Here is a 16,863-nt window from a genome sequence, read left to right as displayed (position 1 = left end):
GTGGCTGGGAGATATGGACTCTCAGGATGGAGGGGCTCAGATCTTCAGGCTGCTCTCACATCTTTGACTCCTCATACTAGTGATGTTGTTGGGCTTCCTTGGCCAACGATTGGCAACATGCCGCAGCAATAGTCCCTGAGTGTGTTCCCCTTCTTGCTGGCATGGTTAGGCATGATATGGCACTGAGGAATCTCCTCTTTAAGGGTAACAAAAGTCCTTTGGCCTTTGTGAGGCCAAGATGGGCAAACACAATCCCTTGAGTTTCACTACTAGTAGTCTTGTACCTGCTGGAGGTTGAATTATCTGGATCTTGAACAGATCCAGTATGCCTGGATTAGTCCAATATTTGGATGGGAGAGCTTTTGAAGGCCTTAGGCTGGCATAAATTAAATTGGCCTGTTGGCATAAGTCAAGGAGTCACGGCTGAACACCTCAGGTATGCTAGACTAGAGATGATCCTAATATTGTTTTGAAAAACTTCTCTCAGGATCATTGGAGAAGTCCTATAATGAAAAGATTTCTTACCCTTAAACATGGGAGGAGGGAAAAAAAAATCACAGAGAATTAAAGGGACTTTCCAAATACAAAAAACTTGCAGAGGGAAAGCAAGTCAAGGACCCCAAAATTTCTCAGCGTCACACCGATAGTGTAGTCATGAGAGGACAGCATCTTCCCTTCTCCCAACATGCAGATGCAAAGTGGTTTGGAACCTCACTATAGAAAGTGAAAATGTGAAATGATGTGTTTCTGAAGTGGCTTGGTGCTTAAAAGCTGCAGTCAGAAATGTGAAAGACGGTACCTGCTGCTCCTTCACCTGCTGCAGATGTCATCCTGAGAGTGGGCACATTGGGGGATCTCCTGGGGCTTTCACTACCCGCTACAAAATGGGGAACATCCTCATTCTCTTCATAGGATGAACTGGTTGGTTTTGTGAGAAGCTGAGACCCCCAGAGGGGTGCACAGTATTCAGGAATCAACTTGGATGCCATTAGCTCAGTGTTGGTCACTCCCAGCTCCCACATCTCAAAAAAAAACCCACAAAAAAACTAATCCCCACCCCCCTTCCCAGTTTTCCATACTGCACCCCCTTCCCTTTGACTTTATTGCAGTTCATTGTTATCCCTAACTGGGGAATTCTGATTTAATGGTGTATTGGACAGATTGCGCTTGACATGGTTCCTCTTTCCTTGCGTCCTGTTTCCGTAGAATAATGTAAGATGATCTTTGGCAAGTCCCCTTTTGTTTAAAAGAAAATCCAAACAGGGGAATCAGATTGATTGTTGGCTCCGTGTGCTTTTCTGTTCACTGGAACATCTTCCCATTGTAGTAACATCAAATGTAAAGACTGAGGAACTTGACCCGGCAGGTGCCAACTCTTGGGAATACAAATGTTCAGCTGTAGGAAATATCTCTGTTGCAGCGGCGCTGTGGAAGCAATTAGGTACAGGATAATGGATGGGCTGCAGTAAGATAGGAGGGAATGACTCCACGGAGGTGCTTCATGGTGAGATCATAAACCACAAGAGCGGAGCGTGGATGGGCTCGGTGATGTCAGCCGAAACCTGCGGTGGAATTCGTCTCCTCACAGAGGACTTCTCTCTGGCTCTTGTTGTTGTTGTTGCTGCTTTTAACAGTTCCCAAAGTAGGAGGCCCCGCTGTGGAGTGACTGCAGCAGCGATAAAGTCGGAAATGCTGCTGTGTTTCGGTTTTAGCGAACTTCTGGTTTCTGTTTCCAATGTCACAAAGTATTTTGCATTCACAAAACATTTCTTCCTTTCCGAAGGCTGCAAGCAGGCTGCTTGGATGAGGAAACAGTCGTTCTCTATTGGTAAGGACCACAAGCTCAACTGCTGGAAAAATCAACGCAGCCTTTGCTTTGGGGCACCCGTTACGACACTCTGCATATTACCTATCTACATATGCAGATGCAGTTGTAGAAAAATGGGGAGCCTAAGACAGGCAACATTCATTTTGCTCAGTGGCTGCAAGCAGAGGAATGATCATGCGTGAAAACATTCAACCTGCACAGTTTTGCTCTGTTGTAGAGTCAGGCTGCAACGGAAAAACATAAGTGTGAATCAGAAGGTGCTGTCTTCAGGCAGGATCATCTCTTCTCCTCTGTGTTTGTGAAGGACTCAGGTGTAGGCACACGGTTAATGGAAGGGCTCTTTCCCTAATGGTCCGTGCAGCAACACCTTTCCTTCTGGGAAGCACCTGGGGCTTCTCTGTGCTCGCACGCAACCCCTGCTGCCTCAGAAAGAGGAGGTCTGCTCTTCCTCCCTGGTTGCCTTTCCCAGCAGGGGCTTCCCCACCATGATCTCATGGAGCTCTAATGGTAATTATCATCGTCTCATCGCTCAGTGGTGTCTGCCTTGAGATGAACCAGCCGCATGGCTTTTGATACCTATCTCAGTGCGAGGCACGTGTTTTCACGCACACGCTTCTGTGCTACCCGCAGTTTGCACTCTGCAGACGAACCCAGGCTGAATTCTGCTCCCGTTTCTTGGAGGTAAATACATGCAAAACTAGGTAAGAGGACTGGAACGCAATTAAATTCCTTATCACTGCATGCACCAGCCTTTGCACGTGTATGTAATGTCTCATTGCAAATTAAAAAAAAAAAAGAAAGAAAAAGCAGTAAAAGGTATTGAAAAAGCAGTTTTCTTACCCCTTTTTCATTCTGCTGAGTAAATGGCTTAGTAGTTGTCCTGTTTAGAAAACTATTTTTCAAGTTAATCCATTTTATTTTAATCTTGAGGTTTTCATTTCAGCTTGAAAAACAAACATAACTTCTGTTACTCCCACAGCTCCACTCCCAGACTTTCTCCCCAGCCTGGCACAAATGTTTAGTGATGGTGAGCCATGCAGTTTCTTGAGCTACCCTTTTTTCTTTTTCCTTTTTAAAAAAAACCAATCTCTGTGCTTAGCACCTTGCAGGGCTGAAAACTTTTCTGTGTCTAGAGAAGCAGCATGGAAATAACCAGGTGTTTGGAGACCATTTTGCTTTTTCGCTTCTGGTTTCCTTCTTTTCTTTTCTTTTTTCTTTCCTTTCCTCTGGTTTTGCAGGGTCGGGAGCTTTAGAAATCAGTGTGCATCAAAACCAGGACAGACCTGCAACTCCCCCAACACCCAGTCACATCTCTCCTTGCTCTTCTGCTTGTGCTGAAGTATAAAAAAATAAAGTGATTTGGAAAGTTAAGGAGAACCTCAGCCCAGCAGCACAGCTGTGCTCTGAAGAATCTGGGGGTTTTTCTCCAGCCTGGTTGAGGAGATGAGGATCTCTTTTTGCCTCCTCCGGCTGGAGGTTTCTCAGTGGGAAGTTCCTTGCTGGAGTATGGTGCCTCCTTGCCAGGGGAGCAGCACATGAGCTGATCTCTCTGAACAGGTTAAATAAACAGGACTGTGTTTGGGTTAATTGTCACTGGTTCTGCTGCTCTCCATTACTGATCTATCTGGGAGCCTGGCCAAGGAGCAGATGCGAGAGACAGCATCATCACCTCCCTCCTCGTCCTCATTGTGTCTGGCTTTATCCTTCTTCTTCTTCTTCTTCGCCCCCCACCCCTTTTTCTCCCCCCCCTCTAATTTTTTTTTTCCCTTTGGCTGAGCAAATAGGCCAGATGGTAGTGAGGGGAACAGACAACAAGTGAGCCATGGCATATGGGCAGCCTGTTTAATTTCGACTCCTGTTGGGAAGTAGTTTGCAGGGAGATAAGTTACAAAAGCAGAAGAGGAGGAGGAGTGCGTGTTGGAGGGGAGGGACAGGAGGAAGGGGCGACCCCTTTTGGGATCAAGCAGTCCAGCTGAGGGAGTCCGGGGCGCAGGGGACCAAAGCCCTGGCCGCATTCCTGACACAAAGCAGTAAATTAGCTGTTTCCGTGTCAGTTTGTGTAGGAAGTCTTGTCGGCTGCACACGGGGAGGAAAGATGGAGATGTCTGCCCTCAAAAGAGGAGGAGGAGGAGGATGTGTCTCCGATTTCCCGCTCGCCCACCCTCCTCCAGGCAAGCTCCAGCCAGGCTTAGGAGGAGGGATGAGGAGAAGTTTGCCCAGCTGCAGGAGAGGAATCATGTTGCCCATGATGATTTTTATCTGTGCATATGATTGTGTATGTTTTGCTCATACATTGCTATGGGTATCGACATGAGGTCATCCACGGTAGACTTCTTTGAAGCAAAAGGCATGAGTTTTAAAGTTTTGTTACAAAACTAAGTAAAAAGTTGACGCAAAACAAAATGAAAGGCAGCTTAGTAATAATGTAGTTTACAGCTACTGGCTTCCCCCCTCCCTTTTCTTTTCACACTCATTTTTCTCTCTTCTGTTTTGCTTTTTGGATTCAATATGTTAGCTATCAACTTCTTGCTATCTATTCACATCATTCATGCATTTTGGATTTTGCTGACTGAGACCAAAGTGGGTCTTGCCTTGAATGTGTCTTAGTGATTTAGGGACAAAATTAGAGTTAATTGCACTAAATTATATAGATGTGAGGCTTCCTGGCTTCATTTTGATGAACTGGGACTTTAGGAGATTGGGGGGGGTAGGTGTACTTTTCTTAGTCTTTATAAATGTGTTGATTTTACCTCAGAACTTCATTGAAATGTAGTTGATGCTCAATGAGGTTTGGGGTTCCCTGGTACTGGTACTCACCTCCTTCACCCCAGAGGCATTTTTAAAAATATCTCATTTTGGCCAACAACATCCGAATTTTTTTCTATTTGCTCCTCTTTGATGGGAACAAGCATGGAATCCCAATACAATTATCACCCACATGGACCGTTCAGAGCTCTGTGAATATTATCAGCATCCTGACCAGCGGAGTGGGACTCCTACTCGACGCGCCCGTGGATGGGATTCAGCTGTGAGCTCCATGCTTGTGCTTGGCAGGGTGGGAAAACTCTACAAACCAATTAGCTCTGGAAATCTCAAGCCCTGTTGGCAGGATGCAGACGATCCTGGACTGCAGTTGTGCTCTACACCTGCACAAAGAACTTTTTATACAACATTAATTCTGCAGAGAAGGTTTTATTCACCAGAGAGTCTGTGGAGAAATGATTATGCATCGCTGGCTTGGTGGAGCAGAATTTTAACTTCCAGCTCAGGCATTCCTCCACTGATTAATTTTAACATGAAATAGAAACACAAGCCTGTGATTTATTGGTGAAATATTTAAGATAGATTGTTAAATTATTCAAATAGCAGAGTTTAAAGCAGGCAAGCAAGCAAAAAAAAAAAAAAAAAAGGCAGCTCATCCAAATAAGAGCTCGGTTTTCCTGAATTTGAAAAACATACATTTGGACTCGCTAGATATCTGAAACAAAAAGTGTTATTTCAGTGCAAAGAAAAACATATTTTAAAATGAAAGTTTTCAACCTTATTATCTTCCCAACAAACTTAACCTTGAATCTTTCTCCATCTGATCCCCGCAGACTCTGTCTCATCTGCAGTGCTAGGAATTGTTGCAGCCCTCCATCTTTTCCTACCACTCAAGTACCACATCTTTGGTCACTCGCCCAACCTGGCTGCAGTTTTCCTCTTTCTACGAATGCTAATTGAGAGGCTTTTTGTCTTACTGTTGATCAACCAGGCGGGGATCTCTCCAGTCTTCCTACCTGGGGTTTGAATATCACCTCATCTTGCAAGTAGAGTTGATCTTCCATCTTACCTCGTGCTGGAGAAAAAGCCTGTTGAATCTGCTATACTTGTCTTTGCCCAGTTGCCCTCTGATATCTGGATAACATGCTCACAAGGTAAAACTAGAGCTGTCTTCTCAGAGGAGGAGATAGGGATTGTGCTCATAGTCTCGAAGGACTCCAGAGTTGTGGCAATAGTAGGTAGGCTCAGTGAAGTAAAGGATGAGTAAAGAATAAAGTTTTTTTTGTGGATCCTTAATGCTAAATTCCCTATTTTTTGAGAATAAAATATGTTGAAATTGCTGCGTCCTAGGGAACCTTTACTCTTGTTTTCAGTTTCTGTGCACCTAAGTTTCTCCAAATTTGAGGGAGGTTACTAGCTCCCACAGCCATACCTGTTCTGAACATAAGATCAGTGTGACGCTTTAAAAGCAAAGTTCATTGGACTTTGACACGTCTTCAGTTAAAATGCATGGGAAATGTGCATCAAAATCTGTAGACGGCTTTGAAAAATTCAGCCCTTTTTCTTCATCTACTTCCATGTCAGCACAAAAAAGAAGCATTTTTCAAGTCTGACCTCCTCTAGCAAGCACTCCGTCTTGGGCTGTGCAGCTGAGGAGGAGAAAACTTGCAAGGTCTGACTCTTTCAAACATGTGGCAGCTGAAAAGAAGATAATTAGGACAGGCAAATCCAAACAGTACTTTTGCAAATGGTATTTATCTTTGTGTGTGTGTGTGTGTGTGTGTGTGTCTATATTCTACTTCTCCACCTGCCTTCAAAGGGAAGCTGATAAAAAGGATTTGCTTGGCCTTTTTGTTGCTGTAGGGGGAAGGGTGCCATTTGTGTGTGGTGCTACAAGACAGATGCTGCAGGTGAAACTACCCCAGAGGGGACAATCCTACCCGGAGGGGGCAACTCCTGGGATCGAAGCACTTCTTTTTCTCCTCTTTGTGGGTTTGTTGTGCTGTGGGACCAGGTCCTTTATGGCATGTAGGAGCGGGCAAGGGTTTATGGAGCAATCAACTCCAGCAGCAGCAGCGGCAATCGCATAATGCTTCAGCCTTTTGTAATAGATTTTGTGTGTGTGTGAGCTGAAAGTATGGCCAGGAGGGAAGGCGATGTGAAACGTTGGGCTTTTTTTTTTTACTTGGAAAGAGCCTGTCTGAGTTCTTTTATGCTTTCAGGCTCAGGGATGAGAGAGAGCGTGCGTATGTGCGAGGGCGTGCGCACGTCTGTGCCCATACAGTCGCTCAAGTGGGAAAAAACCCCGTTTGTGGTTCACACAGGAGGAATTTCTGATGGAGACAACAGTGCTAAGCAGAAAGGCACATCCTGATCTCTAGCAAGTGAAGGGCATGCTCACGCACACACGCACACACACATACTCTCCGGGCGCTCTGCATAATACGTGCAAAGCGCTGCCCTTTAATGAACGTAACCTATGGTGGCTGGGATGCAGCCGGCCAGACCTCGCCATTAATAAACTGGGAACATTCTTCTCCTTTTTAGTCCCTTTCAATGCCAGCCCTGCGGTTTGATCTCCCTTGAATGCTGCTCCCCCTCATTTGGGGCTCCAATTCTGAGAAGATTTGGCGCATTGTTTGAGGTCGCAGGATGTCGGATTGATTTCGAAGCTTTTGTATTGACTCCGGGCTCCTGAATGAAGCTGTCATGTGTGTCTGTGGTTGGCTAGCAGGCTGTCCGGCTGCAAGCTGTGCCTTCCTTTGTTGTTTAGGCCTCATTGAGCTGAGGGAAGAGGCTCATTTCAGGGTGATTTACCACCACCCAAACACCAGCTGTCTGTTGTACTGCCGCTTGCCTCCACCTTGGATTCAGTTCTCGTTTCCCTTCATTTCCCCCCTTCTCCTCTCCCACTCTACCACTGTAGGCACTTGGGCACCGGTTCTTCAAGACGCATGGATCACCCTGACAGAACAGCATAAAAAAACATAAACACCGAATACATTGTTCTTCCCAATGTCATTTATGCACCCGTGGGGATTTTTTTTTAGGGTTCACTGTTGCAGTGCTATACGCATGTTTTCTTCTTGGTGAAAGACTGAACTATATCCCTAGGGGAAAAAAAAAAAAACAATAAAAACACCATGTTCTTCTTGGTTTGTTACTAAGTAGCCCATAGTGAAAAACAGTAATGATTTTATTTAAAAATCACTATTAAGCTCAGTGGCAGGACAGCAGACTGAATCGCACAGCCTGCCTGGTGCATGATGTCAGGGGAGGTGGCTGCAAATGTGCTCTCCAGTCCTGGAAATGTTGGGATATTTGGATGGATGGAGAAGGAGCCAGAGAAGGATGGCATCACCTCCCTACACACTTGTCATTCCTAAGCAGGCACAATCTCTGTGTTTATGTGGGTATCATGCTGGAGAGCTATGTTGGTGGCGTAAGACGGGAGAGGAAGAAAAGGGAAGAGGCTGTGAAGCGCTGCTCAGCTTAGCTTCACAGAGCTCTTTCAGAAAAGTATTTCTCCATGAAGAGCCAGGCTGCTTCAGCAGCTGAAATACTGATAAACACCTTGGAAAGGCCATGCTGGAAGCTGTGCTCTTCCCCAGGTTGCCATGGGCCAAGGCTCAGTTATCCTTTCTGCACCTCACGTTTTCGTCTGTTGGTGGGGGATATTTTGAGGGTATTGCAAGGCAGGAGAGATGGAGAGAGCTTGAACAGCTGAAATCCAGGGATGGGTTTGGCCAGTGGGACCTTCCAGGGGCCAAGTGGAGGCGGGTTGCGGCAGCTCCTTGGGGGTGAGGCTACTGCCAGTATTTTTGATGGCTGTTGCTCAAAACCAAGCAAGGCTGATGGGAACCGAGCAGGTCAGAGCCCAGCTGGACCTGCCAGCGGCTGCAAGGTGCATGGCACGGTGCTGCTAAGCCGAGCCCACATCTCGAGCCGATCTTTCCAGCCTCAGACTTGGGAGAGCAGGAGGAAGACGGGATCCCCTAGTTAATCCCAGCCAGCTCCTCCAGAGCACGGAGCCTGGCAGCTCCACGGAGGCCCGCCGGTGCCATGTGCGTCACGTCTGACTCTTTTAAACAGGGCTGGCAGCTCTCTGAGCAACGCGCAGCACCGGGGCTGACCGCAGCCTCCGGGGCTGCCCCGGCGGTGGTGATTTGTGTGTGCCTCCGCGCCTCCCCCGAGAGCCGCTGGCGTGAAGTGAGTTGTGACCGGCCCTCATTTGACTTCTGGGTGATGCAGTTTGGTGTTTCTCGACCACAGGCTGTTAAAACTGGTGACTGATCAGCTCCTGTCACCCGTGTAGCTGAGATAATTAAGCCTGTTACTATTACTACTGTCATTTTTCTTCTTTTTCTGCAAACTTTGGCCAACTGCTGGAGCCCGTGGTACAAGGAGGAGGGTGAGGCCAGTGAGACTCCCTGTAAGAGGTGGGATAACGGGACCTATGTGCTTTGCTTTTCAGTGCTCGCTGAGGAGCCTCCTTGCTCTTTGCCTTGGGAAGGGGGATGTCTGACGATGGGTGGGAGCCAGTAGAAGGCAAAGCAAGCTCCTCTGTTGGAAATGCTTGTGCCTACCTACTTCTAAACCAGAGCATCACATCAAGAGCAGGCGGCACAAGAGCATTTAGTAGCAATACATCCGTGAGCTTTCAAGACCACTGTGCTCCTCCCCAGTCCTGTTATTAAAAGGCCACGTAACATGGAAATGATGCTCCATAAATTAGGTCCAAACATCTCTAGTACTCAGTGAGATGAGGCTCCTCTCTCTGCAGTGTTTTTCTCTCCCTCCCCTGCAAGCATCTGGCACTGCTGGATGGAGGAGGGAGGGATATATTAGGGGGCAACAACCACAGCAGGATAGCCCCAGCGAGGTGTTTTAATTTCTTAACAAACTCCTTGGGCACTAGAAACTGCAAAATAACATACAGATAAACAAACAAAAACTCACTGACCCTTAGCACCCTGGAGGGCTCTGTTTCAGATCGCTGAATAAAAGCTGAAGTTGCATATGCATGTTTAATGTAACACAAGGCGTGTGCTGCGGAAAAGCGTGCTTTCTTCTAATCTGGTTCCAGACAGAAGCATCCAAACAGAAGCCCCTTTCCCTATCCCCACTGAACTGCTTGGTGTATGTGAGGAAACCCCTGAATGACAAGGCCTCCATCTGCTCTTGAACGGAGTTGCGACTGGCTGCAAATGTTGCCCATATGCTTTTTTTTTTTTTTTGCCTTTCAACTTAGCTGCCTAATGTTAGACACCTATCCCCAAATTAAGCATCTGCTCAGAGTAGGCTTTCTAAAAAAAGGTGGAGGTAGTAGCTAATTCAGGCAATGCACATTAGGAGAGGTGCATCTGCAGTTGGAAAAGAGATGGGATTATTCATCCAGTGCATGGCTTTCGTTTGCCTTTTTAGGGAATGGAAATTCTTGTACTGTCAGGGAAAAAGAAAAAACTATCAAGTTTTGGATTCATATTTCCCCTCTGCTCTTGATTTTCCAGGTGATTATGGGCAACACCTTGCAATTTCTCTCTGTTAAATAAAGCTGGTGATACTTCCAGCCAGACAGGAGAACATGGCCATGGTTTGCCAGGAGCTCAGGCTGCATGACAGTATGTCCTAGAAGCCAGAGAAGGGTCTAAAAATGGGAGTTTTTCCTTGGTTTGTGGTGTAAAAAGGGCTGGAGTAACTTTTTCAACATAATGACTTTGCAGTGGATACTGGGACAAGTTGACCATCAGCAAGTCACGTATGGATCCAGTTTCCTAAACACCGGTGTATGTTGCTGCTATAGGTACCTTAAGGTATCCTGGCTGTCCATCAGCTGCCTGTTAGGAAATACGTGGGACTCCCTTAGGTCCTTTTTTTATCTCTAACTTGTATCAGATACTCTGGGGTGTCTAAAAAGTCTCCTTCGGTTAGACAAATAAGTCTTTGTGCCTCAGTTTCCTATCTCTGACGTAATAACTTAATGCAATTGCTTTAAATTTAGCTTAGTCACGTCTTTCTGGGGAACAGTTTTAGAATTTAAGAGATTACAGACTAATTGCTGAAGGACTGTAGTAATGGGGCAAGAGCAAAATACCTTTGATAGATGGGAGTTGCAGGCAAAGGATGGCAGTTGCAAGTAGTCCCGTGAAAACCTTGAAGTTTGACAGGTTGCAATCAGCAGCCCAAACATTGAGCGTTTTGGTTAGGTATCAGGTATAGGTACAGCCTTTTCAGCGTCTTTTTTTTTTTCCAGCGTCTCTTTTGGAAAGAGGAGAAAAGATAATTCTTGCACATTATCTGACCTTGCTGGGACTTATGAGATGCTGGGGTCACCAAGTAAGAGACCTCACCACACCTGGTAGGTTGCAGGCTCTCCCGAGGTGACCAGAAGTTTATCTGCCTGTTTATAATTCCTGCCACCAAGGGTCATCTCTCTGCTGTGCCCTGACATTGAGCAATGGCTGCAATTCCTTTTAATCGTGCCCTTTCCCTTCCTCATCATTTAGGGCAGAGCGCTTCCACTTGGCTAAACTCATTAACTGCTTTAATGTTGAGGTTTCCTTTTCCATATAAATTCATCCAGCTGAAATCTCATGACTCTCCATGGATGCACGCGAGCAGATTCTCCCTCTGTTGCCCAGCAGATGCTGAGAGTGTTTATTTTTCAGCTGCGGACAGTAAAAGTCTGAAAAAAGGCAATGTCTGTGTGTGTGTGTCTATGGGAAAGCAAGTAATTGTGATGGGTTTGTGGGGACTCAGTCAGCTGTGTTACTGTTTGAGCTCAAGGAGCATTTTGACCAAACCTGGAATCCCAGCCCCTTTCTGCCATGGTGATTTATCAAGACGCCCAGGTCTGATAAGCTCCAAAAATGCTTTGGTGAAGATCCAAAGCGACTCAAATAATTCCCGGAAAAGAATCAGGTTAACGTGAGGGACCTTGCTGCTCGGATCACGTTCAGCCAACTTGATGGGTTGTCAATGAAAAGAAGGTGGTTGAGCTCAGCTTATTTCCCAAACTGTTGCTGTAGGCAAAAGGAGGGAGAGATGACCCTGTTTCTCTGGAAATCTCTGTTGGCCCTAGCGTGTTATCGATGCTGCAGGGTCTGCGTGAGCAAACTCCAGTACTGAGTGAGGGTGGGCTGTTGAATTCCTGGCAAGGACTTGGCAGTGGTTATATGGATCAGTTGTCCAAATGTGGACAACTCACACCTGTAGACTTTGTTTCACCAAATCTAGCTACACTAGAAGCAAGTAAGCACTAACTTGGTAATGGTGAACAGAAATGCTGGTGTATGAGCTTTACCTCAAGTCACTCCAGTTTGGTAATTGTACTCCCTGAGTGTGGTAGACTTGTTCTTGTTCATGTATGTGTATGAAAACATTGGGTTAAAATAACCTGTTCCTTTTCAGTTTGGCTTGCCCGAATTCCCACTGTGTTTTTCTGCCCACCTTGCTTTCCTTCTGCTCCTGTCCATGTGACATCCCTGATGCTGTGATATTTGGCCTTTGGGGAAGTCTCCCTGGCAGTTTGGGAGCTACCCCTCTGTGGAAGGGTATCTCCCAGCAATGCAGGATGAGTCCACAGGCTTCCCTAATGCCCTTTCTTCCCCTGCTTCTGGTCATAAATACAAGCCTCTTGGTCTTTGGTGGTTCAGATTGTGCTGATGTTTTTCTTGCCTTGTCTCTTGTAGGGAAAAGTCATTGGAGATGCAAAACTGCTCATGAGTTGTGGTTGCAGAAAAGGGAAAAATGCTCAAGTGAAAGACTCAGATCAGGTCAGTCAATATGTACCTTAACTGGTGGAAATAAAAGAATGTGTTAACACCCGATTGATTTGAACTGTGCTGTTGCATATCGGGGTTCCTGGACACAAACAGAATCTTTGGTGTGGCTGAAAATGATACAGCGTTAATGTTTTTGTATTTGTTATTCGTAGAAAAACCCTCGAGCAAGATCAGCGATTCATTGCAGTAGGAGCTGTTAATGCCCTAGCCTGACTTATTCCCATCTGGTTTATTTATTCATGAATTCTGTTCCTTTATAAAAATCCACTCCAGGCAATGTCTTTCTTAAAGAATATTGCACTTCCTTGCCGGCTAAATGCATGCAACCTTTGGTCTCATACTGTAGCTGCCTGGATGGGCGATAGTTACAGAGAAACGTGCCATTCGTTGCATGCTTTTGTTCTGAAGTGACACCATAACAAGAACATTCTTTACTGAGGTTCCCCATGATAGACATGTAAAAACTTGTTCACAAACCGATGGCCAGGTTTCAATATTCATTACTTGGAATGAATGGCCCCTTATTCTAAAATTGGTCAAACTGACGTCAGTGGGACCACTTCTAGGGTTCAGTAATTGCAAGCGAGGTGGACTGCGCTCTGAACGACAGCCAGCTGGTGGTCTTTTCCTACCTCCTACCATTTTGCACTTATTCAGACCAGCCGAGTTTGTCCCTGTCAAAATTTTCAGCTATTATGGCCTTCTGGCGTTGTAGCTAAAGAGAAGTTCGAATCCTGAGATCATTTGTTCCAAAGATGGAACAAAATTTGTTTTGAGCAGAAACGTGTTATAAATATTGGGTCATCCAATGTTAAATGTGGTAGAGTGAAGCAGTTGATCTCAAATATCAAATAACTTTGCTCTTTAATGTACCTTGTGAACAACCTGTGACCAGGTATAGACCCGAAGGAGATTCAATGTCCGCAAAGCTCCAGGAACTCCTGATAATTTACTGATGGGAAAAGAGATGAATTCTCAGGAGGAAAAATGTTTTTCATTTTCAACATGCATGTTCATCAACCCTAATTAGTAACGATGTCTCTGAGCCTTGTTTTGTTAATGTCTGAAAAGATCTGACAACAGATCTTTCTATCCTGCGGTGGGCTCTGTTATGAGGAATGTTGGTCACATTTATAAATGCTTTGTAGGATTGAGTCCTTCACTGATGTTGGGTTTTTTTCTTTAATTAGTATTTTCAAAATAACAAATTCATTGTCATGAGCTGTACTATCAATTCACCATCGAGACAAGAATTCATATTACTTTTCTTTAAAGAATATCTTCCCATTCTCTCAAATAGAAGATTAATTTTCTCATGTTGAGGTTCTAACACACCAGGAGAAAATTAATTTAGAAACGAAACACAAAATTTGTAAAATTTTAGTCTTTTGTATTTTGATGTACTCTGGTTGAATCACTCTTGATTTACAACAGGACTAGAGCAGGGTCAGACCACTTGTAGTAGAGATTAAAAAAGAAATGGGAACATCTTGATTGCAGAGAGGTTTTACAAAATGCCATCTCTCACAAACCCTGAGTGTTGGACCTAAAACTCATTGAATGGCAGTACTTTAATTATAGAGTAGGCAATAGTTTTTAGAGGGAAAAAAATCCCATTCTTTTTTATGTTTTCTGGGACATTGATAAATTATTCTTTACGTTTGGTTACTTTCTGAAATCTAATTTTTGATATCTAGTGATGTATTGACCATCTCAGTAACTTTTTCTGCTGCATCAGCATGAACTATTGGGCAAGTACTTGCTCCAGAGGTTGTAAAGCTCATTCGTCGTGCCCCTCACAGGGTCCTGTCAGTATTTCAGGGGACAGGAGGTGGATGGGGAGGAAACTAGTACAGGAGGGTGGGTGGCAGCGTGGAACATTTGTCTGTGAATGCAGGACCTCAGCTCAGCTTATAAATTATCCCCTGGGCCTTGTAGATAAACACAGACTTCTATGGTGACATCGGCTGGGAAAGGCAAACACTTGCCGACGATTGTAGGCTAATCCTTCAGGACACTAATTGCCAGAAAACCAAGGAAGCATTATTTTAGGAACAGCTTGTTTCACTTTGTGAACGGGAAAAATACTGCACTGGATTTAGTTTTGTTTGCTGAGCTTTACCCCCTCCTCCCATGCCCTGTCTCAGATTTTAAAGATTTACCTTCATCATTGTTGGGGGCTTTTTCTTTTTTCAGTCTTGCTTTGTTTTTTCCTGTGATGCCTCTGTAAAGTTGTGTGAAAATGCAACTTAGTTTTCATTTTCATGAAAGTACACATAAATAGGTATGTGGGTTTTATACCATTAACTATTTAAAAGTTTGGGACTAACCAGCTACATTTTGGCTGAATTTTTGTGACAGGTGATGCTTTGCAAAGATTTTAATTTTTTTCATTCTTTCAAGTCAATTTGGAAACTTGCAGAAAGTCCTAGACACACTGCCCCACCAGTGAAAATCCCCAGCTGAACCAAGCCACTACCCCATTGCTGAGGATTTAATTTACTGGCATTTCTCCAGTATGCCTCTAGAAGAGAAGGTACCTTAACCTCCTTGACCTGAAATCTGCTTCTCTGAGTCTGACATCCAAAGGCACCTATCTGCATGGTATTTTCCATGGTGCAAGTCACCAGTGTGTAAATCCTGGCCCCGTCACTGTCGAGGGCAGAAGTCCAAATAGGCTCACATGGGGCTGGGATTTCATAATACTCACAAGGAACCCAACCTTCATGTTGGCTTTGCACCAGAGCAGGAGAGGGACTGGTGGTCTACATTGTGTGGCCTCCCAGTCCAAATCAAACCCTACAAGATGAGGTGGAAGGCTAAGCAGTGCAATATAAATCCCACAAAAGCTTTGAAAACCTCAAAGGAAATACAGCTGAGCACACTGAAGAACTAGAGTCCTATCCTCCATGGATGGTCTTGATGAAGCTTTGGGTCAGTGAAGCAGGATGACTGAGAGGAGTCCCGAAATAGGGCCACCTCTTGGCAGCAAAACCCCTGTGTCCTTGGCTGCCATTGGCACCGTTGCCAGTTGCTTGTGTGCTTTGTGGGAGTGCAATTCATCCGTGCTCCAAGGCCTAGAACCAAGTCTCTGCACTACAAACATCCTACTGTAATTGTAAGGTTCATATATGCTTTTCAGAGTGGTTATTAGTTTCCCAGAAATTTATGCCTCCCCATAAATTATTATACTGTTGCTTATTATTTGAGGTGCGTTGTTGGATAAGAATGGCAATCCTGGACTAGGATTTCCTTGTGCTAAGTGGTATATTAACATAAAGCCAGAAAGATGGTTCCTGGGGAGTGACTTCATTTGTGTACTTTCTGAGGAAAGCAAAATGTCATTTAAAAACAGGGGGAAATTGTGTGGGTGGACAAATAATGTGCATATTAGAGGCATGCATAAGGTTGAGAACCCGAAGTAGCAGAGCGCTCCATATTCTCAGCACATGCAGCTCTGCCTTCTCAGGGTTTAGTTTTATTTGTTTTCCGCTGCTTCTCCCAAAAGGTAGGTGGCTCATCAATGTTTAACTGCTCTTACCCTTTGATTTTTTTCTTTTTTCTCTTTGCTTAACTTTTCTGGTGGCTCGTGTGAGCTCAAGTGTTACTGAGAAGTCAGATCCTCCTGTCCTTCCGTGTGTTTGTTTTTGGTTTTAATATGACAAATGTATGCCTCCTCTGGAAACGGTATCCATGCTGCAGAGTAATTATTTAGTGAATGGTGGATCCAGTTCATGTTGGCAAGGATCAGATTAATCATTATTAATCATGAACCCTCCGACAGTAACCTCATCCCTTGCCTAAGTGCTGCTCTTTATTGAGAAGTAATAGCTATTAGGGGATGGCTGGGCCGCTGCTCTCGTTGCACCGGCACAGGGCTCAGGACTTCTGGCAGGAGGCAGAGGAACTTGGTTCAAAATTAAAAATAGACGCACATGGTCCACGTTCCAGAAATGAAATAGGCAGCTTCCCCTGTGGGCTTCTTCGGCCTCATCTAAGTGTCCTCTTTTCCCCTGAAGCCTCCTGAGAGTTTTCTTCTTTCCAAAGGTTGAATTCAGTGTTGGGGATGAAATAGTCTCCTTGATGCTTTCTTATTTGTCCGCTTGATTTTTTTTTTTTTTAAACTTAGGTAGATCCCAGTATAACCTAATGCACGTGCAGTCTTTGCAAGGATAAGATTTTAAGGTCTAATCTAGTGGTTGTAGCAGGTTTCAACAGCTGATGAGACTGCGGGTGGGCTTAGCTCTCTGGGACTCCAGTTGTCCCAAGTAGACCACAAAATAACCACCTTTTTGAGGATTTCTGGATTCCTTGAAGAAACACTGCACTGTTGAGGCGAGGCGTGCAGCACTGTTCACCTCGTGCAGAAAGTTGTGAGGTGTCCAGCTTCTCTTTCCAGGTCACGGGGCTGGGGATTGCAGGCCTGTATATATATACGTATCTCTCTCTCTCAAAATATATCTCCTTACCACTTGTGTCACCAGAAAT

General features: G+C 45.0%; 1 protein-coding gene across 3 annotated transcripts in view; it reads left to right on the top strand.

The window, feature by feature from the left end:
- The window catches only part of LOC143173226 (SET-binding protein-like), a 260,506-nt gene that overhangs the window by 38,298 nt on the left and 205,345 nt on the right, over positions 1-16,863 (top strand). For 2 of the 3 annotated variants that reach the window (XM_076363438.1, XM_076363436.1), the window contains exon 3: positions 12,283-12,366. The exons of the other annotated variant lie outside the window; for it this stretch is intronic. In XM_076363438.1, the coding sequence (XP_076219553.1) occupies positions 12,283-12,366 (84 nt within the window). The remainder of the gene's footprint in view (positions 1-12,282; positions 12,367-16,863) is intronic. 3 annotated transcript variants of the gene reach the window in all.

The sequence above is a fragment of the Aptenodytes patagonicus genome, chromosome Z (genome assembly GCF_965638725.1).
Source record: "Aptenodytes patagonicus chromosome Z, bAptPat1.pri.cur, whole genome shotgun sequence".
Classification (NCBI taxonomy): Eukaryota; Metazoa; Chordata; class Aves; order Sphenisciformes; family Spheniscidae; genus Aptenodytes; species Aptenodytes patagonicus.
This window is presented reverse-complemented; position numbering and strand designations above follow the sequence as displayed.